A 21,138-nucleotide genomic window follows, 5' to 3' on the forward strand; every position below is an offset into this window, starting at 1 on the left:
CAAAACAATTTCTCAGGCAGAAACATATTAGTCAAAGTAGTCCTGACAAAGTAGAAGATAGGGAGTCAGACAACCTGGTTGAGTTCATCAGTTTTTTGCTGGAAGCCAACTTGCTTAAGGAGACCTTTCACTGTTTTACAGACTCTAAGTTTATTGTTGGGGCAGCAGGGAACATGACTATCAACTCTGTTGTATTGTACTCTCCCAAGTGCTTAGTACAGTGCTCTGCACAAAGTAAGCACTCAATAAAGACCACTGATTTATAGGTAAGGCACATATTTGTCCTTGTGGGCAGGAAACCTATCTACCAACTCGGTTTTACTGTACTCTTCCAGGCGCTTAGTACAGTGCTCTGCACAGTTATTGCTCAATAAATGTGACCGATTGATTGACTGCCCCTTGGGCCCAGCTAAAGTCTCCTCCAACACCCTCACGTCAAAACAGCTCCCAAAGGTGTTGCAGACAGCTTGGACTCCTGATGGTGTCAGCAAGGTGCTACAGTCTTCTGGTTTGCCCTTTCAGAAATAGGTGAGAATTCATTCAATCTTATTTACTGAGCGCTTACTGTGTGCAGAGCATTGTACTAAGCGCTTGACTGCGGACCTCCATCAAGCAAACCCCAATTCTTCCACCCAAAGTCTGCTACCATAATACCCTGGATCTGAAGTAATGATAACTGTAGTATTTAAGCGCTTACTGTGGGCCAAGCCCCGTTCTAAGCACTGAGGTAGACAAGATGATCAGGTCGTACACAGTCGCCATTTTACATGAGGATCACTTGGAGTTCAGCCAGACCGGCAAGAGGATCACTTGGAGTTCAGCCAACCCCTAACCCCTCCCAGGTTGACCAAAAGAAACTCAAAGGAGTCTCATCTCCCCTGGTTTCCCACGGAAACTCATCTCCCTAACACAATAAGACTACTCAAATCCCTCTCCCCCATGCAGATGCAGGGATGAGTGCTCTAACTGGAGATTTAATATGCAACGAAAATGATTAAAACAAATTAACCAGGTGAGAGAATAGGCAAGATCGCTGATCCCAAACACTTTTCCCTTCCTTCTAATGAGTTCCCCTTCCTGGACCTTTTCAGCTTTTCTGCATGTGTCTTGGGGTGCATGCTCCTCTACTCCATCCCCTTGGCCCCATTTGGGGAGCCCCAGGTTTTCCAGGTGAAGCTGCCAGCTAAGTATCAGGATCTTCAGTTGGTCAGTCAGTCATACTTACTGAGTGCTTACTATATGCAGAGCACTGTACTAAGCACCTGGGGAGCACATCATCAAAATAAACAAACACATTCCTTGCCTATGAGCACAGTAGATTAGTATTCCCTCTAGGAGGGGTCTTCGGGAACTGAAGTTCTACCTATTCTAGGAACTTTTAAGGGTTCCTCTCCACCCCACTTCTATGTGTGTGATCATTTTCCGTGTCCACCAGACTTTTTAAAAAAATGGTACTTAAGTGCTTACTATGTACTAGGCACTGTACTAAGCACTCAGGCCGATTCAAGATAATCAGGTTGGACAGAGTCCATGTCTTACTTGGGGCTCACAATGTTAATCTCCATTTTACAGATGAAGTAACTGAAGCTCAGAAAAGTTATGTGACATGCTCAAGGTCATACAGCAGAAAAGTGTCAGAGTCAGTATTAGAACCTAGGTCCTCAGACTGACAGGTCTGTGCTTTAATCACTAGGCAACAATGTTGCTCAACTACTCTTCCATGTAGTTTCCTAAAGAGTGAGGGTTGTTTATTAAATACTTACTATCCACTATGCCATACCTCATGGGGTAGATTCAAGATAGTCAAATTGGACACTGTCCTAATCCTTCATGGTGTTCACAGTTCACAGTCCAGGAGAGGTGGAGGTGGGTATTTTATCCCCATTTAACAGATGAGAAAACTGAAGCACAGAAAAAGTAAGTGGCTTGCCCAGGTCACACAGCAGGGAAGTGGTGTAGCAGGGATCAGAACTAGAAGGTGGATCTCGACTCACAGGACTATATTCTTACCACAAGGTCTGTGTTACAATCTGTTTATCCTACCAATTCCTATTTTCTTTGGTTTATATGAGAATCCACATTATCGGAGGAATTCCTGAATTGCTAAAGAGGCGTGTCTTTTCTGAACCTGTTGACTGGAGAGGGAGTGCAGTAATGAGGTGCAAAAGACTAGAGAAGAGAGTGGGGAAATCAATAAAGAGTGATGGAGTCTCTTCCATGAGAGGAATATACTTCCAGGCCTTATGACACCTGAAAATTTTTTGTAAGGAAGTTATAGGGCACTTTGTTTATTCATGGTAATTCAGGTTTCATTTTTAGAACCATTTTCAAACCAGAAAATTTAGCCCTTAGACTAAGTCTCCTATGTCATTATTAAAGAAAACAAATCCTAATATTTAGAATAGAAAAAAGACACACTTGTTTGATTTCAGGACAATTGTGGCTCCTGAGACTGACAAAAGTCCAAAGATCTGGCAAAAAGGCAGGACTTTTGCTCTGTGTATTCAATCTAGCCTGCAAAGTCTCCCCAAATCTATTATAATTTTCATCAATATAAATACATCTTTCCAAAAATTTCAAACTGTCCCTGGTAAGGTTAGACAGTGGACATTATAAAGAGAAAGATTCATACATTTGACCAAGAGGCATAAATTGCCAGCTCCATTTTCCAAGTGTCAGCTCAAAACAAAAACAAAAGGAAACCAAATGGACATTAAGAAGTCTTGTTATTTTGAAGAACATGCAAAACATGATTAGGAACCCAATTATTCAACCCACATGCAGCTTGGGTGACAGCATCCCTACCTCTCAGCACATGGAAATGTGCTGTTCTGGGTGACGGGTCGTCTGTTATACAGGCCCGGCTTTCTGGGTCGCTAATCAGGTTTCCAAGATGAGCCATTCCCTCCCACAGGAGTCTTATTTATCAACATTCAACAGGGGCAGAACAAGCATCCTTTGGCCCATATCAGTTTGTTGGCTTCCAGAGGATAGGAATTCTAGGCAATGTATGCAAGTTCAATTCCTTTCTCTAACACTAGGAACAAAGTATAAGCTCTTAGGGACAAGTAATTCACTTGCTGCTGTTGTCTTTTCCCAAGTGTTCAGTGTTGTCCACTACAGTCTGTAGGCACTAAATAAATACCAGGACTTCTGCTGAAGAAAGCTGAAGTTCTGACTGCTATCCTATTTAACCTCTCTAGTCTAAAGACAGTCACTTAGATAGCCAGTATTGTAACTCCCCTAGTCCTTAACACATGCCACATTTGAAGAATGCCGCGGTTCTGCATGAATGTAATTTGGACTTTCCTATTATGGGATACCGGGTTGTAAAGCACAATTCAGCAGTTGAGATGATGACTTTAGAAGATGGAAACCACACTTTATGTGGTTCTGTGCCTGCCTGCCAATCAAACAGAGTTTCCAACTGTCTAGGATAGAGAAAAATCATATGGTCTGTGAGGAGGCACTGGACTGTGGACTCCATTTTGAAGATCATAAAGAAAAGTGAAGCTATCCAGGGTGAATGAAGGTGAACAACCCCTCTCTCAATTTTTCATCATAATAATATTGGCAATTATCAAGTACTCACTGTGTCCTAAGTGCTGTCTTAAGTGATAATCAGATCAGAGACAGTCTCTGTCTCACAGTCTAAGGAGGGAACGAGCTGATATCTTATTCCTTTTTGACAAAGGAGGAAACGGAAGCGTGGAGAATTTAAATGACTTGCCAGGGTCACACAGCAGCAGGCAAGTGGTGGAGCTGTAGCTAGAACCTAGGTCTCTGGTCATGTCTGTCTTAGCAGAACATTTTAAAAATCTTGGGGCCTTTCAGGAACCTAACCCCAACAAATGGTGAGGAGGAGCTCTTCAGTGGTATTTTGGAAGGTAAATTAGAGTCTCTGTATTATTATCCTCCTCTTTCCTCTGTTCTACAGCTCCTATTACCTTTACAAAATCTTCCCGTCAGGTGAAGTGTCAGGAGAATAGCATCACAGTCCATGAAATGGAGACGGAGGGCTGCTGGTTTATTTATACTATAATCTTACATATTAATTCTGTGCTGACAGAGTTCATTAGAGATGGATCCAGAATGGGGATAATCATCTCCTAGGCACTTTAGCTGACCAGGAGAAATGTGTGAGGTTATAAACAATTAGGCCATTTGAGTCCTGAGGATCAATGTAGTGACTCAGTCAGGGCGCATAAGACCTATGCCAAAGGGATTTAGCATGGTGCAGGCCATTCAGTGAGCCTCACTGATAAAGATAGGGACAAATTTTTAAAATTTCTCATTTAAAGATGATACAGCAGAACTGATTATTTATGTTTGCTCAGTGAAGAGATAGTGGGTCTGTAAGATGATGGGAATCAAGAGAGACAGTGGAAGTCAGAAAGGGTCAAATCAGAGAAGGCCAATCCAGGAGCAAAAATCACACACACAGGCATGTGGTGGCGGTGGAATAAGAACCCAGGTCCCAGGCTTGGGCTCTTTCCACTACACCACACTGCTTCCCCTGCTGTTTATGTTGCGAAAACAAGAAAAGCAGCAACTCAAGCCTAGAAAATATATCCACTGTAACAGAGATTGGATTTTAGCTCCAATCAGCTCATTGTGGGAAGGAAATATGCCTACCAACTCTTATAGTGTACTCTCCCAAGTGCTTAGTATGGGGCTCTGCACACAGTAAGCACTCAATAAATATGATAGATCAATTGACAATCCAAGTGACAACCCCCAGATTACAAAGAGAACTTTGTGCCAACTTTAGGTTGCAGAATCTAGAGCCATATATAGACTGGGATCAGCCTGTGGCCCCAGGGGTTCCAAAGCATAAGCCAATTAAGGCTAAAAAGGCTCAAGTGAGCTCTCCCTGCCTCTCTGCCCCATCAAGTACATGGCCACCTTGCTTGGGTTGGTGGTGGCGGCTTGGGGGCGGCGGGAGAGATAAGGACAGGGAAACCGAAGTGTGGCAGCTGAACTCATGAGTCTGCCTGGCAAAGACCCCTTCCGCTCTTGCCTCCTGGATATAAGGCCTGGGTCCCTTTCTGGGGCTGACTGGATTGAGGCTGGACTTGGATGCATTAGTCCTGGGGCACAGCTTGGGCAATGACAGAGCAGTGATAGGCTGTGCAGGGCACTGGCCAACACTCTCCTCTTAGCCTTCCTTTTCAGAACACTCCCAGTACATGTTGTTATGCAAATACAAATGTGCATTATCTTGGTTACTCTGCCCTCATTTTCTCCAAATCTAACACATAACTGCTCCACCTCCGAGAAAGCAACAGTGGAGTTACCTGGTCTCGGCATCTCCATTTCTTCTGAATCTTTTTTTTCTAGGTTTGACCTTTCTAGAGAGCTGGAGTCTTCTTCCAGAGCACCTTCGGGATCTCCCTCTGGTCTCCTAAAGCTGTGTTCCTCCTCTTCTTCGTGGGTTTCCAGGTCCAATTCTGAGTCCTCCGAGTCAAGGAAGATTTGACCTGCGACAACTCGATCTGCCGGAGTGTGGTCCTTAACCTGCTCTTCTGAGGGTAAGGTGGTCTAAGAGAAGGAAGCTCTAATTAGAACCCTCAGTACCCTAACCCCATGTGAGTAACACTACTCAATCTTATAACACTATTGGCTATCTCAAATCAATAGCTCCTTACTTCCCTTGGAATTAGGATATCAGCTACATCCTACTCACTTTAGATCCCCCATCATACTATTTCAGAGTTACTTTCCCCACAATGAACCATTTTTCAAACTCAACAGCCATCAACTGGACTGATTTTCATTTGCATTTATTTTAGGAAGGACCATTTAAAGACATGACTAATTGCACACAATGAATGTACTGGTATGTCACAAAATAGCTTACACAGATTGAGATACAAAGACTGAAAATTAGATCATTTAAAACACTGGGAAGAATGGCATTTACTGCCTTAGACTCCCTTCAATAACTCACAGTAAAACACAAAAAAGAGTTCAAGTACAATAGAAATATTTCTAACAAGAGAAAGATGTTTCACCTCTTCTTCTGCACTTGGTCTCAGGCAGTGTCAGACACACACACAAACACACTCATTGCAGATCAATGATAACTTCTTCCCTAAAAGTGCTAACTATACTTGCTTCTCAAGTTGGAAACTTTTGAATTCAGTGTACTTGCAAAAGCTTCTTCTCTATACTCTGCAGAGAGTACCAAAGAGGTACAGATTATCAACCAGTTTAATGATGAAGATCTTTATGGCTCACTATCAGTCAAGTTTATTTAGTGAACGCTTACTGGAGGTAGCGCACTGCACTAAGCACTTGGGAGAGTACAATTTAAGAGTTATGTAAATGTAACAGCGTACCTTTGATTCTAAGGATTCATCTTGACTTCCTTCTTCATCTGAAAAGCAATTTGAAGCAAAATTAAATTATCATGTCTTTCTTTAAAAGATCAAATGAAACAAACAGTGACTACACAAAAATAGCCTCTCTCTTTCCCAGATTTTTAATACATCTCTTGGCCCTTAAGAAGCTCAAATTGAGCTCCCTTGCCTTAGAAATGTTGCCCCAATTATAAACGACATGAGCTACTACTGGTTTACTATTTAATGAACCAAATTAAATGAGCTTGTAAAGCATAAAACTTCAACTGGTTCTAAGGTAAGTTTCTATGGGCACAAAAATCTTGTTCTTCACTTTTCTTCAGGGAATAATTTCAGAAGGAGAAGAGGGAGTGAGATGGCTATGGACCCAAAAAGAAACCAAAGCCTTTTTTGCCTAGGCAGGTGACCATACTTTTTGAGCTTTGCACAAAACCAAAGCTAATTTTGGGTGCCAAAGAGCCAGTCAGAGGGGAATGTCCACTAGAGCATGATATTTGCAGAACCACACACCACTGGCTCCTTCTCAGACTCTCCCCCAGAACCCTGAGGGCAGCACAACCTGATTTATTCATTTTCCTAGTCTCCATCTTGCCCCTAGCCTGCTGTTTCCCTGGAGAGGCCCTCAAAAACGGTCCCCGAAAACTTGCTGACTGTGATGGGAGGAGCCCAGTGCTGCTAGCACCCCGGGCAACAACAGCCAATCAGGACCCCAGGGGACTGGGGACATATGCAAGAGAAGTTAATCTTACATGAAACCACCCTGCAATGCTTTTCAGTTCTTCCAGGCTAGACTGCAAAAGAAAATAAAGAAAACAAATAGCCTTCTCATCAGCAGGCTTTGTGTCTTTACAGAGTTCCTTTTAGAGCTATAAAACACATACACGTGCACACACGCACACACACTGTGTAATTTTTTCTCTAAACCGATGTCAGAGTTGCCCTGCGTGAATTCACTCCTGGTCAAAAGCACTTTTGGGAGTTATCAAGTTTAAAGACCAAATGGAGGCAGGCGTCGCTTTAGTCGAAAAAGTACAAAGCTGGAAGTCAGAAGACAAGGGTTGTAGCCTCAGCCCTGCCCCTTCTCTGCTGTGGGTCCTTGGGCCCGTCATTTAACTACCTTATGCCTCAATTTCCTCATCTGTAAAATAAGGATAAAGTACTCCACTGTGAACAAACTCTGGGTCAAGGACTGTGCCTTATCTGATTATCCCATTTCTACCCCAACGCTTCCCCTCTGAGGATCACACCTGGCGAGTTTCCAGTACTCTACCAGTCTTGGGAAAGAGAGGGAGAGTCAAGCAGAGGCATACCCAATCCATTTCTAACTTGGACAACAACAAGAAAACTATGGAAACACTAACAGAATGACTGCAGCTGGGGGTGGGACGTTCTGTCCCTGGAGTCGCTATAGATTGGAGACAACTGGACAGCACAAGACAAGACCCCAACACTTGGCATACAGAAGCAGCGTGGCTCAGTGGAAAGAGCACGGGCTTTGGAGTCAGGGCTCATGAGTTCGAATCCCTGCTCTGCCACTTGTCGGCTGTGTGACTGTGGGCAAGTCACTTAACTTCTCCGTGCCTCAGTTCCCTCATCTGTAAAATGGGGATTAAGACTGTGAGCCCCACGTGGGACAACCTGATTCCCCTATGTCTACCCCAGCGCTTAGAACAGTGCTCGGCACATAGTAAGCACTTAACAAATACCAACATTATATTATTATTAAATGGCTTAATAAAAATCATCAGCAAGGAATTATTTGATATCTCAAGTCCAGCCCCCATGATTCAATTTCCAGCATGAGTGAGGTTCCACTCATTAAGTCTATCCCTAGTTTCAGCTCTTCATTCTCTATGCTAGGGCAAGTGGAATGATCCTGATACCCTGGGCCTCAGAGAAGAGATGGTAACTGAAGCCATGGGAGCGAATAAGTTCCCTAAGGTTGTGTGGATACAGATGGAGAAGAGAAGATACCCTAAAATGGAGCCTTGAAAGACTCCCACAGTTAGAGGGTGGGAGGCAGAGGAGCAGCCTGCAAAATAAATGGAGGAGGAGCAGTCAGAGTGATAGGAGGAGAACCCAGAGGAGACAGTGTCAGTGAACAACAGAACACACACCAACGATTTGTGCTTCACTCACTTTGGGCAAGAAAGCACAGAACCTAAATGACAGGAGGCTTAGCAGCCCGTAAAGACCTTCTGGTGACCCATCGACAGAGAATTGCAAAGTGCTTGTGTTAAATGAGTAAGGATCCCAGACAAAGTACAACACAACTTATCCTTTGATGATTATGAGCTGTTTTGGATTTCTTCTCATTAGGTTTTCCACCTCTCAGGTGTCCCTACCATTTTATTCCATTCCTGTTACTCTCCTCTTTTCCGAAGCTTTTGCTTGAATAAAAGCATTAGGTTTCTGTTGACTGCAAAATATTCGTTTTCCCTCCGCCTCCCTGGGATCCCTCCCAGGACCTCCTCTGCCCACTGGGGGCCCTCCAGCCCATCCATTCTTGTGGGGGAAAGAAAAGACAGAGGCACCCACAGCATGAGAAGACCGGGGACTGCTGGAGCAGCCGCTGTGGTTGTGGGTGGCCCTTGGACCCTGAGCTACAAGGAGCCTCAAATTTTGCTTCCCTAAGCACAGCACCCGATTGATTTGACTTTTGCCTTTGTGTATTTATGCTGGTTTTTTATGCTGTTTTATGGCTTCAGTACTCCTTATGTAGGTCTCTAATTTCTTCTCCTGCTCTGTATTCTGAAATTTGAGTCCCTTAAGGATCACTGACTGTGCTTAGTTCCCATCCGTGCAGTCTTCCCCAAAGCATAATACAGTGCTGTCTCCACACAGGAAGAGCTACTATTACTAGGGTGTGCAAGAAATAGACCAAAGTGTTAAGAATGGCATAGTTGGCACAGAAGTGTTGCAGCAGCAGTAGAGAGAGAAAATAATAAAAATGATGGTATTTGTTAAGCTATGTGCCAAGCACTGTCCTAAGCACTGTGGTTGATACAAGGTAATCAGGTTGTCCCATGTGGGACTTACAGTCTTAATTCCCATTTTACAGATGAGGTAAATGAGGCACAGAGAAGTCAAGTGACTTGCCAAAAGTCACACAGCTAAGTGGCAGATCTGGGATTAGAACCCACAACCCCTGACTCCCAAGCCCGTGCTCTTTCCACTAAACCACGGAGATTAAGATTAATCTAGGGGAGGTCTCTTGGAGGATATGGGAATTTAGGAGGTCTTTGAGGATCGGGGAGTAGAAGTCTGGTGGATTTGAAAGGGGAGAGATATTAAGGGGTCTCCTGGGCAAGTGATTTTCAGTGGGTCAACCACTCCCGTGATGTAACACAACCACTTGACCATGGTCCTGGAACCAAAGGACAGCTCTATTATAATAGCAAAACAGTGATCTTTTTTTTTTTTTTTTTAAACACCGCTTGGGTGAGGTCCAGCAATTTATTGGTCTTTACAATTGTTGCTACACATGGGAGCAAGCATGTAAAAGAACAGCTTCCGCAAACATAGCCAGTGATTAACAGCATGAGGGTATCTAGTCTCTTAATATCTGGAAAATAACTCTAAAAAATTTACGGACATATCAGAACAACAGCTCAGGAGAGGAACAGTTCTCATGAAATTTGTTTTGAATGTCAAGTAATAGGATTCAGTGTTCTTCTGCTAACTGTCTATTTCATTTGCATTGCATCATAATCTCAGCACCTCTCTCCAGAAACAGGGATCCTTGCTAGTTAACAGCCTGAGTAAAGAAAATGCTGGGAATCCAAAACCAGCCTAGAGTGCTTTTTACCACTGAAAAAGAGAAAGAATTAAGCAGATGGCAGTCAGAAAACTATTCTCAGAACATGAACTCTCTTCTCCCTGTAATACACACAAGTTTAAAACGGGGCCAAAGACACTGAAGTTTGATCATTTCCCGAGATGTCGGTGACAAATGAGAAATCAAGCAGTAACACCAGAAAATAGAAAGTTCTTGCTTTTCCACTCACTGCTCTCAAATCTGTCCTAAAATCACATCTCCTCCAAGAGGCCTTCCCTGACAAAGACGTCATTTCCCTATTTGCACTTCCTTCATCCACTATGCACTTGGATATATACCCATTATAATAATAATAACGGTATTTGTTAAGCGCTTACTATATGCCAAGCAGTGGGGTAGATACAGGGTAATCAGGTTATCCCACGAGGGGCTCACAGTCATAATCCCCACTGTACAGATGAGGCAACTGAGGCACAGAGAAGTTAAGTGACTTGCTCAAAGTCACACAGCTGACAAGTGACAGAGCCAGGATTAGAACCCACAACCTCTGACTCCCAAGCCAGTGCTTTCTCCGTCCCAGCACTTACATATATATCCTTCTACTCTGCCATTTCCCCTATCCATAATTTATGTAAATGTCTGTCTTCCCCTCTGAACTGTAACCTCTTTGTGCACAGGGACTGTTTCTACCAACTCTACTGAGTGTCTGTATACAGTATGCACTTAAGTACCTTATTAATAATAATATTAATAATTATATTTGTTAAGTGCTTACTATGTGCCAAGCACTGTTCTAAGTGCTAGGGTAGATACAAGGTAATCAGGTCGTCTCACGTGAGGCTCACAGACTTAATCCTCATTTTACAGATGAGGTAACTGAAGCACAGAAGTTAACTGACTTACCTAAGATCACACAGCAGACAAGTGATGGAGCCTGGATTAGAACCCACAACCTCTAGCTCCCAAGCCCATCTCTTGCCACTATGCCATGCTGCTTCTCAATGTACCTGACCAAAAGCTGACATGCCATGGCCCATGGTTTATATTGCTTTTCTATCCGTGAACTTTGGTTTTGCAAAAGAGGGTTAACTTTCACTTGCTAGATCATAAGACTGTATAATGAGATGGGTGTTCTTTAAAAAATGACTGTCAAATTAATCTGTTTCTTGTTGAACAAATGAACAAAGGCACATATATTTTATATTATGCATAATACATATTATAATCTATATTATATTATATAATATTAGATTATATAGATTATATAATATAGATTATATATATGTATATATATTCAGAGAAAGAGAAGGGGAAAAATACCAAAAAATAATGCTTCACTGGGAAAAGAACTAGTCAGGGATATGCCAGCGATAGTCTGGCTATTTAGCCTGTTGTTTAATTCATTCCATCCCATGGGCACCCCCAAATATGTCCAGTGGCTTTAGGGGCTGTGGGGTGTGGTGGGAGATGCTGACAGCATCTTCAATTTGGTCTGAGTCCAGGCAAGACCAAATACAATGGTTTCCACCTCTTAAGCCACTTTATCCCTTCCTCCGCCTCCCATTATTGCCTGAGGGATAGGAAAACCATGCATTCCCTACCAGGTAAACAAATTCAGGGCCCTTCAGCCCAAATACTTGCCCTCCCCTGGTATGCTACACACACACACACTCACTCCCCTTTGGGAAGCAACAAGATAAACTCTTTGGGTCGCCTGTAAAATTAGAAAAGAAAATGACAGCCTATGCCTTGGTCGCAGGGATATTGCAAAAGAAAGCCACATTTGCAAGAGCATTTTGCTCTTTGGACAAAGACTGCCACATGTCTCCCAGATGGTATTTCTCTGGTAGAATCTTGTGGGTAGGAAGCTGTTGCTAAACTCTTCTAGATCTGTTGGTCTTGTACTTTCAAGGGCCTAAGTGGAAAGAGGCAATCTCTGTTAGGTCTAATGCAGTTCTTGGGATTGGAAACAAGATGGTGGTAGGGCTGAAGTTCCAGCACCCCTTCTCCCCACAAAGTCAGTCACAGTATGCCATTCATTCATTCATTCAATAGTATTTATTGAGCGCTTACTATGTGCAGAGCACTGTACTAAGCGCTTGGGATGAACAAGTCGGCAACAGATAGAGACAGTCCCTGCCGTTTGACGGGCTTACAGTCTAATCGGGGGAGACGGACAGACAAGAACAATGTCAATAAACAGCGTCAAGGGGAAGAACATCTCGTAAAAACAATGGCAACTAAATAGAATCAAGGGGATGTACAATTCATTAACAAAATAAATAGGGTAACGAAAATATATACAGTTGAGCGGACGAGTACAGTGCTGTGGGGATGGGAAGGGAGAGGGGGAGGAGCAGAGGGAAAAGGGGAAAATGAGGCTTTAGCTGCGGAGAGGTAAAGGGGGGGATGGCAGAGGGAGTAGAGGGGGAAGAGGAGCTCAGTCTGGGAAGGCCTCTTGGAGGAGGTGATTTTTAAGTAGGGTTTTGAAGAGGGAAAGAGAATCAGTTTGGCGTAGCATAGCATGCCAAGCATGCTATGCTAGGACTATATCAGAAAATGAGGACAATTCAGGATATCGACATTGAGTTGGTAGCTCTGCCCTTATCTGGACCCCAAGAAGCACACTCTTTCAGCACATGATAAATTTTAGATCTTTCAAAACCAAGACGGCTCAACTTTCCAACTACATCTGACGTTGTTCTACTTATAAAATTCTCAAATTATGACTCTTTCAGAGATGACAAGCAGTACTTCCGATGTTTCTAAATGTATGCTGTGGCACGTGGGCTTTAGCTTAATGATCACAAAAAAAAAATTACTAACTGGGGCAAGAGGCGGGGGTGGATGGCAGCAGGGGAGGAAGAGGGGCCTGCTCCCTCAGTCCTCCTCCCTGACTGACCATCTCCCCATCCTCCTCCACTGGCACTACCCAGCCCAGCCCCCAACCTTGTGATGGCTGTGTTGGCTGCAGCTACTAAGCCAAAGCCTGAAGAACAGAAACTGCACAGAAGAGGGATGATGACAGTGATAAAGATAACAGAAGAGGCCTGGGGGCTCGGTGAAGGGGTCGGTGTGCTTTGCCGGGCCCACGGGTCACAGTTTGGGACACAGTTTGCTAGCTGCTCCCAGATGGCATCCAAGGTCAGTAAAAACTCATTCATGTAGCCACAGTGCTCTTATAGCACTGTTGAATGAATACATAACTCTGGACAATTTGGGAATAGAGTACCCAGACTGGGTTTGGGAACCGATCCCCTACTTATAATGCTGATCCCATAAGAAGATTGATTTCAAACTGTGTTTTGGCTTAAGACAGTGTCCAGGCACCAATTATGTCCTAAGTCTGAGGACGGCCTTTCTTGAGAAACCCCAGTTAGCCCTATGTTAAGAGAAAGAGCACTAAATGACAAAAAGACATAGAGCACAGGGAAACATCTCCATTATCCAAAAAAATCTGATTACAGCTAAATATATTTTTCGAGTGATAAAACAAATAAAAGCATTTATACTTCAAATGATCAGATGGCAGTGTGACTCTATAAAAGCAGATTATGAGTTCAAATTAGAAAAAGAGAAGCAGCATGGCCTAAAGGATAAGGCCTGGGCGTCAGAAGGTCCTGGGTTCTAATCCCAGTGTGACCCTGGGAAAGTCACTTCACTTCTGTGCCTCAGTTCCCTCACCTGTAGAATGGGGAATAAGACTAGGTGTCATACGGGACAAGGACTGTGGGTCCATCCTGATAAGCTTGAATCTACACCAGTGCTTAGTACAGTGCCTAGCACATAGTAAGTACTTAACAAATACCATTTAAAAAATATTAAAAAATGAATCCTAATAGCCTCATGGCTGATCTGAGCAAACCGAGAGCTTTGCCTATAGCAATTTGATGTTTACCTGGGCCTAGACAGTTGAGTACATCTAATTTACCGGTTCGAGCTTTTAAACTTTTATCGCCCTGGTATTTCCCAGTGTACTATGTTCCACTACTGGAGTTTCACAATGTACTGTACTTATTTGCAGGGACTAAGTTAAAAACCCCTCCAGCTGTGCGTGGGTGCCCAAGGCTGCCCTGGGGGCCTGCTGTGTCCGATCTCTGGACACATGACGGCGGCTGCTCTGAGCACATGCCCGGCAAACCCACCGTACAATAGCCAAGTAGGAGTGCCATGAGAAATCACCAAGTACGATTCCATAGCACACCCATGGGAAAGTTTTGAGCATTAGCTACTACATCGGAAGATGGCTGGAAACCAAATAACCCTGGCAGGAGAGCAGAAAGAATTTCTTTTAGGACACCTTCCACTTGCAGAAGGCTTTTCCATACCTGGCTATAGCTCGCAGCAGGAATTCTAGTCATCTCCACTGTACAGATGAGGAAACTGAAGCAGAAGTAATTTGCCAAAGGCATATAGAGATTCGGGGGTAAATTTGGGGTTGGAATAAAAAAAGCTCAAATTTAAGGGTATTGCTTTTCCTGCCCCAGAAATCAGTTCTAAAGCATCTTGGAGGATCACAGGAAATGCTGGATAAAGGCCCCGGGCACCTGAACCACACTGAGCTATCACACTGGGACTGCTCAGCAAAACCCAATATAGCTCTAGCAATAATTTATTTTACTGCCCTACATTTGAGCAACAGAAACTGGAGACAAGAAGATCAACTGAAGTTTCAGGATTAGAACCCTTTTCACCTATCTCCTGTTTGATCACCTAAGGCACCTAAGGTAACCATGTGGAATGGTCAGTTATGCCATTACAAGCGCTTGCAATATGCAATTTGGAGGATGGTGATGATAATAAGAAGCAGCATGGCCTAGCGGATAACGCACAGGCCTGGTCTAATCCCAGTGTTGCCACATGTCTGCTGTGGGACCTTGAGTATTTGCCAATCACTTCACTTCTCTGTGCCTCAGTTACCTCATCTGTAAAATGAGGATTAAGACTGTGAGCCACAGGTGGAACATGGACTTGGGTATAACCTGATTACACTGTATCTACCCCTTTGCTTAGAACAGTGGCTGGCATATAGTAAATGCTTAACAAATACCACAATTATTATCATTATTGGAAATAATTGATGAGCTTCAGTCCTGAGATTTCAGGGATGAGAACCCGCACAAAGGAATGGATTACTAGACCCACTCTTTTTTGTTATGGCCCGCTGGGGCTCAGGGTGCAACAAGAAGGCGGGCAGGGATTCAGCATTGGGATGGGCAGGCTGGGTTTTTCCATGCAATGGCCACTGATGACCAAATTGTAGCGTAACAACAATGCTGCCTTGGAGAGCCCTAAGCCAGCAGCCCTGGCGGCTGCTACTGTCTTCGCTGCCCATGTTAGCCAATCGTTTTTCAGGGCTCCGGCTGAGGTACTCAATAAATATACTGCAGTACTTGAACTGTCTGGGCTACAGTAAAACCTTTAAGGGAGAAGTTGCAAAGGATTTTGCACCCAAATTCCTGACCACTCCAATTTCAGAGACTGAGAAACTGAAGCACTGGGAGATTACTTAGTTGATAATTGGCACAAGGTGAAGGAAAACAACTTTGCTCTTTACTGTGCACACACCGCAAGAAAATCCTGCCTGGGGAATGGTGGGCTGATTTCATTTTAAGGATTTCTGAAACAAAATACTAAAATGTCAGGTGGTAAGTGACCCAGTTGATTGCTTAATCAATCATATTTATTGAGTGCTTACTTATGCAGAGCACTGTATTAAGCGCTTGGGAGAGTAAATACAACAAAATTGGCAGAGAGGTTCTCTGCCCATAACGAGTTTAGAGGCTAGACCAAGGAAGTTTTCATTTCAATTTGCCCAAAGTACTCCATGTACTAGGCACACAATTAATTGCCATTTCCCCAGAAGGAGGGTGCTTTATCAAGATAAAATTCAGCAGAGAAGAATTTCCCATTTGGAATAGGACCAAAACTTAATACCTGATATTTTAAGCCTGTCTCTAACAGAAAGGGGTAAACCTTCAGGCTAAATGCCATATAAACTACAGCAGTTTAAACAATGAAAGAAGAAAAGAGTCCACTAGAATCTAGAAGATTATTTTAACAACATCAAGGAGCTCTGGATGACACTTGAGCCACAGAGCAGAACAGCAGCACCTTTATTAACTTTAAGGCCTAGGCTATTCAAATCCCTGTCAGGTAAGGTTTTCTTTCACCTCACCAAAATATTTCTATGTCAGGTAAGTTGTTAGGTGCTATGCAAAACAAGATTCTGGGGGCTGGGGAAGGGGAGGGGGAAGGAAAATCAAACTCTGTTCATATAGGGGGACTATTGCATCAGCCATCTTGCTAGTCTCCCCTCTCCAGTCTCTCTTCACTTCTGTCAATAGTCCACACTGTCGAAAAGATCACCTTCTCAAAGGGTTGCTTGGCAGGAATTTTTTTTATGGTATTTGTAAAGTGTTTACTCTGTAACCAGCACTGGTCTAAGCACTGGGGTAGATATAAGTTCATCAGGTTGGATATAGTCCCTGTCTCACACAGGGCTCACAGTCTAAGTAGGTAGGAATACGATTTAATCCTCATTTTTCAGTTGAGGAAACTGAGGCACAGAGAAAGCTCACCATGGGCAGAGTGCGTGCCTTCAACTTTATTATACTGTACTCTCCCAAGTACGTAGTACAGTGCTCTGCACCCAGTAAGTGCTCAATAAATATGATTATGTGACTTGCCCAAGGTCACACAGCAAACAATTGGCAGAGTGTGGTTTAGAACAGAGGTCCTCCGATTCCCAGGCCCATGACCTTTCCGATTAGCCACGCTGTCTCTCTTCAGTCCTCAAAGACTTCAACTGGCTTCCCAATGTCCACCACATAAATAACAACAATCATGGTATTTGTTAAGCGCCAATGTGCCAGGCACTGTACTAAGCACTGGGGTGGATACAAGCAAATCAAGTTGGACACAGTCCCTGTCCCATGTGGGGCTCAGTCCCAATGCCCACTTTACTCCTCTGTACCTCAGTTACCTTATCTGTAAAGTGACTTGCCCAGGGTCACACAGCAGACAAGTGGCAGAGGCAGTATTAGAACCCATGACCTTCTGACTCCCAGGCCTATGCAGGCAAAGAGGACCAGCTGCAGGGCTCCCAGCCTACATCATCAGCTCTCTCCACCTGCTCGCTCTCTTTATTCCTCCAGAGCAGACCCATGTGTACTTCTCTCTACTTGTTCCCTTGGCCTGCAATGGTATCTCACACCAAAACTTATGCAGAGACTACAGCTCTCCCCATGTTCAACCTCCTCTTAAAATCCCACCTCCTCCAACAACCATCCCAGATGAAATCCCAACATCCCAAGTCGAACCACCTCTGCAGCCATCTCTAGCACATCTGTATTTCATGCTCGTCACACTATGGGTAAATATTTTCGGCCTCCGTCTTTGGCGTGTCAGCTCCTAGTGGGCAGGGAATGTGTCTCCTCAGCCACTCTGCTGTCCTCGCCAGGCCCTTGATAAATATACAGTGCAGTGCACCCAGTGCGTGTTCACACTTGATCACCACTGCCTTCGCCCTTTCAGGCAAATTCTCCACAGAATACTAGCAAGTGTTGCTAATTCTGAATTTTACAATGACACATTTGACTTCGTTTGGGGCACTACTCTCCCTCGTGCCCAACCTACTCCTCTCAAAACATAATTTAAGGCAGCAAATTGGGCACATCATACTTTGAGCCCAAGGCAGGTGTCACGTTAAACTCTTCCTAATAATAATTGTGATATTTGGTAAGCACTTACTACATGCCAAGAGTTGGGACAGACGTCATCGGATCAGATATAGTCAATGTTTTACATGGGGCTTGGTCTAAGAGGGAAGGAGAACAAATTAACTGAGGCAAAAAGAAGTCAAATGACTTGTCCAAGTCCTCTAGACTGTAAACTCCTTAATGGGCAGGGAACTTGTCTATCAATTCTGGTGTATTTAAAGAGCACAGCATAGCCCAGTGGATATAACATGGGCTTGGAAGTCAGAAGGCTTGAGTTCTAATGCCAGCTCAGCCATTTATCTGCTGTGTGACCATGGGCAAGTCACTTAATTTCTCTGTGCCTCAGTTACCTCTTCTGTAAAATGGGGATTAAGATTTCAGCCCCATGAGGGACAGGAACCTGATTTTCCTGTATCCGCCCCAATAAGCACTTAAATACCACTATTACTGAACTCTCTCAAATGCATAACACAGTGCTCCACACATAGTAAGAGCTCAGTAAATAGCACACACAGCAGATCAAGGACAGAGCTGGGATTATGAACCAGGTCCCCTGTCTCCCTGCCCTCTGGGTCCATCAGGTTACACTGCTGCTCTTATTTAAAGGTCACCACGATGGTCAATGTCAACTGCTGGATGGTCCCTTTGCTGACCGCGATTGCACCTGGAGTAGCTGAGGCTGCCTCCCCTAGTGACAATGGCACAGATCCTCTGACACCTCGGACCCACAAACAGGACTGGTGAGGGTGTTGGGGGACGGATTCTCCAACGGGTTTAGGCCTGGCCTGAAATGGAAGTAGTTTTCTCTGGGCATCACGGCTCTAATCCCAGCTCCACCAACTGTCTGCTGTGTGACCTTGGGCAAGCCACATAACTTCTCTGTGCCTGTTACCTCATCTGAAAAATGGGGATTAAGACTGTGAACCCCAAATGGGACAACCTGATTACAATGTATCCACCCCAGCGCTTAGATCAGTGCTTGGCACATAGTAAGTGCTTAACAAATGCAATTATAAATAGTCACGACCATCCTCAGGCAAGCCTTCTGCAGCACCCAAACGGCAAGGCCTAATGGACAGAGAACAGGCCTGTGAGTCATGAGTCCTGGGTTCTAATCTTGGACCTGCCCTCTACCTGCTCTGGGCCCTTGGGCAAGCCACTTAGCTTCTCTGTGCCTCAGTTACCTCATCTGGAAAATGGGGATTAAGACTGTGAGCTCCAAATGGGACGACCTGATGTATCCACCCCAGCGCTTAGATCAGTGCTTGGCACATAGTAAGTGCTTAACAAATGCAAATATAAATAATCACAGACATCCCCAGGCAAGCCTTCTGCAGCACCCAAATGGCAAGGCCTAATGGACAGAGAACAGGACTGCGAGTCAGGGGACCTGGGTTCTAATCTTGGACCTGCCCTCTACCTGCTCTAGGACCTTGGGCAAGCCCCTTAAATTCTCCGTGCCTCAGTTTCCTCATCTGCAAAACCCTTTCTTCCTCTCCCTTCCACTAGAATCCTCACTTAGGGGAGGGTGGCATATTATTGTATTGCCTCTACCCCAGCGCTTGGGACACAGTGCCTGCCAGATAGTGAGGCCTTAGCAACCCCCTCGGTTACTATTATTGTTATGAATAACTATCATCATCATCCTCCTCATCCCAGCGGTCCGAAACGGCCGCTCGGCCCTCAACGCTCATCTCCCCCGAACAGGATCCCGGGGTAGGAGAAGGGAAAAAGGCCCTGTACAGGGGACGGCCCGTGGCTTCCTGGTTCATTCATTAATTCGATTGTATTTATTGAGTGCTTACTATGTGTAGCGCACTGTACTAAGCGCTTGTGGAAAGAATACAGCCAGTAAGAGGGACAATCTCACCCAACAACGGGCTCACAGTCTAGAAGAGGGGGAGACAGACAACAGAACAAGTAGACAAGCATCAATAGGAATAAATGGGAGATTAGGGATATATTCATTCAATAGCATTTATTGAGCACTTACTATGTGCAGAGCACTGTATTAAGCACTTCTGGAAAGAACAACAGCCAAAAAGAGGGACAACCCCCACCCAACAACGGGGTCACAGTATGGGGGGGGGGGGGGAAGACAAACGAACAAGTAGACAGGCATCAACAGAAATAAATAGGTTTAGGGATATATTCATTCAATAGTATTTAGTGAGCGCTTACTATGTGCAGAGCACTGTACTAAGCGCTTATGGAAAGCACAATACAGCCATAAAGAGGGCCAATTCCCACCCAACAACGGGCTCACAGTCTGGAAGCGGGGAGGGGGGAGACAGACAACAGAACAAGTAGACAAGCATCAATAGAAATAAATGGGAGATTAGGGATATATTCATTCATTCAATAGCACTTATTGAGCGCTTACTATGTGCAGAGCACCGTACTAAGCGCTTCTGGAAAGAACAATGCAGCCAAAAAGAGGGCCAATTCCCACCCAACAACGGGCTCACAGTCTAGAAGGGGGGAGACAGACAACTGAACAAGTAGACAAGCATCAATAGAAATAGAATTAGGGATCTATTCATTCATTCAATAGTATTTACTGAGCGCTATGTGCAGAGCACTGTACTAAGCGCTTGGAATGGACAATTCGGCAACAGACAGAGACAATCCCTGCCCACTGACGGGCTCACAGTCTAATCGGGGGATTATATATACACACATCATTCATATATATAAAGGGAATAATAAATATGTAGCTAGAGACACAAACGCCGTGGGAGGGAAAAGGAGCAGGAGGAGGGAGCCGGGGCGAGGGGGAGGGAAAGGAGAGCCGAGGGTGGAAGGCCTGGCCCCCGGCCTGCTGGGCTCTGCCCACCCTCGGGGCCCGGGAGCGGGCGGGCGTGGAGGAAGAGGAAGAGCCGCCGCCCACTGACCTGAGGACGAGAGGACGGAGCCGCAGCCCAGCAGCGTCCCGCAGACAAGTAGCCACAGCGCCCCCGGGACGCGCATCCTCCCGCCGGGGCCCGTCCGCCCTTCCGATGGCCCCCGACAGCCGCGAGATCGCCGCCACTCCGGGCCCCGCGCTTCCTGCTCCGACCGCTGGGCCCCGGCTCCGCCGCCCGCAGCGCAGCCAATCCGCGCCCGCCGCTGCGGAGGGCCCGCCCAATCGCCGGCCTTGCCTCCTTCCTCGCCCCCCGGGTGGGTCGCTCGTCGGCCAATCAGATCTCACGCAGGCTGCAGGGCCGACACCCGGTTGGGCCACGGCCGCACCGACATGGCCCCCGCTAATTGGCAGCGCCCGGGCCCATTCACCCCT

At 45.1% G+C, this 21,138-nt stretch overlaps 1 protein-coding gene across 2 annotated transcripts in view; it reads right to left on the reverse strand.

Annotated features, from left to right (window-relative positions):
• Positions 1 to 20,935, reverse strand: part of SEL1L (SEL1L adaptor subunit of ERAD E3 ubiquitin ligase) — a 68,108-nt gene extending 47,173 nt beyond the window's left edge. For both annotated transcript variants that reach the window (XM_029054920.2, XM_029054849.2), the window contains exons 1-3: positions 20,756 to 20,935; positions 6,342 to 6,379; positions 5,298 to 5,541 (exon numbers count right to left, since the gene is read on the reverse strand). In XM_029054920.2, the coding sequence (XP_028910753.1) occupies positions 5,298 to 5,541; positions 6,342 to 6,379; positions 20,756 to 20,831 (358 nt within the window). In that variant the 5' untranslated portion in view covers positions 20,832 to 20,935. The remainder of the gene's footprint in view (positions 1 to 5,297; positions 5,542 to 6,341; positions 6,380 to 20,755) is intronic.
• Positions 20,936 to 21,138: the final 203 nt, after the last annotated feature.

Source organism: Ornithorhynchus anatinus, chromosome 1 (assembly GCF_004115215.2).
Source record: "Ornithorhynchus anatinus isolate Pmale09 chromosome 1, mOrnAna1.pri.v4, whole genome shotgun sequence".
Classification (NCBI taxonomy): Eukaryota; Metazoa; Chordata; class Mammalia; order Monotremata; family Ornithorhynchidae; genus Ornithorhynchus; species Ornithorhynchus anatinus.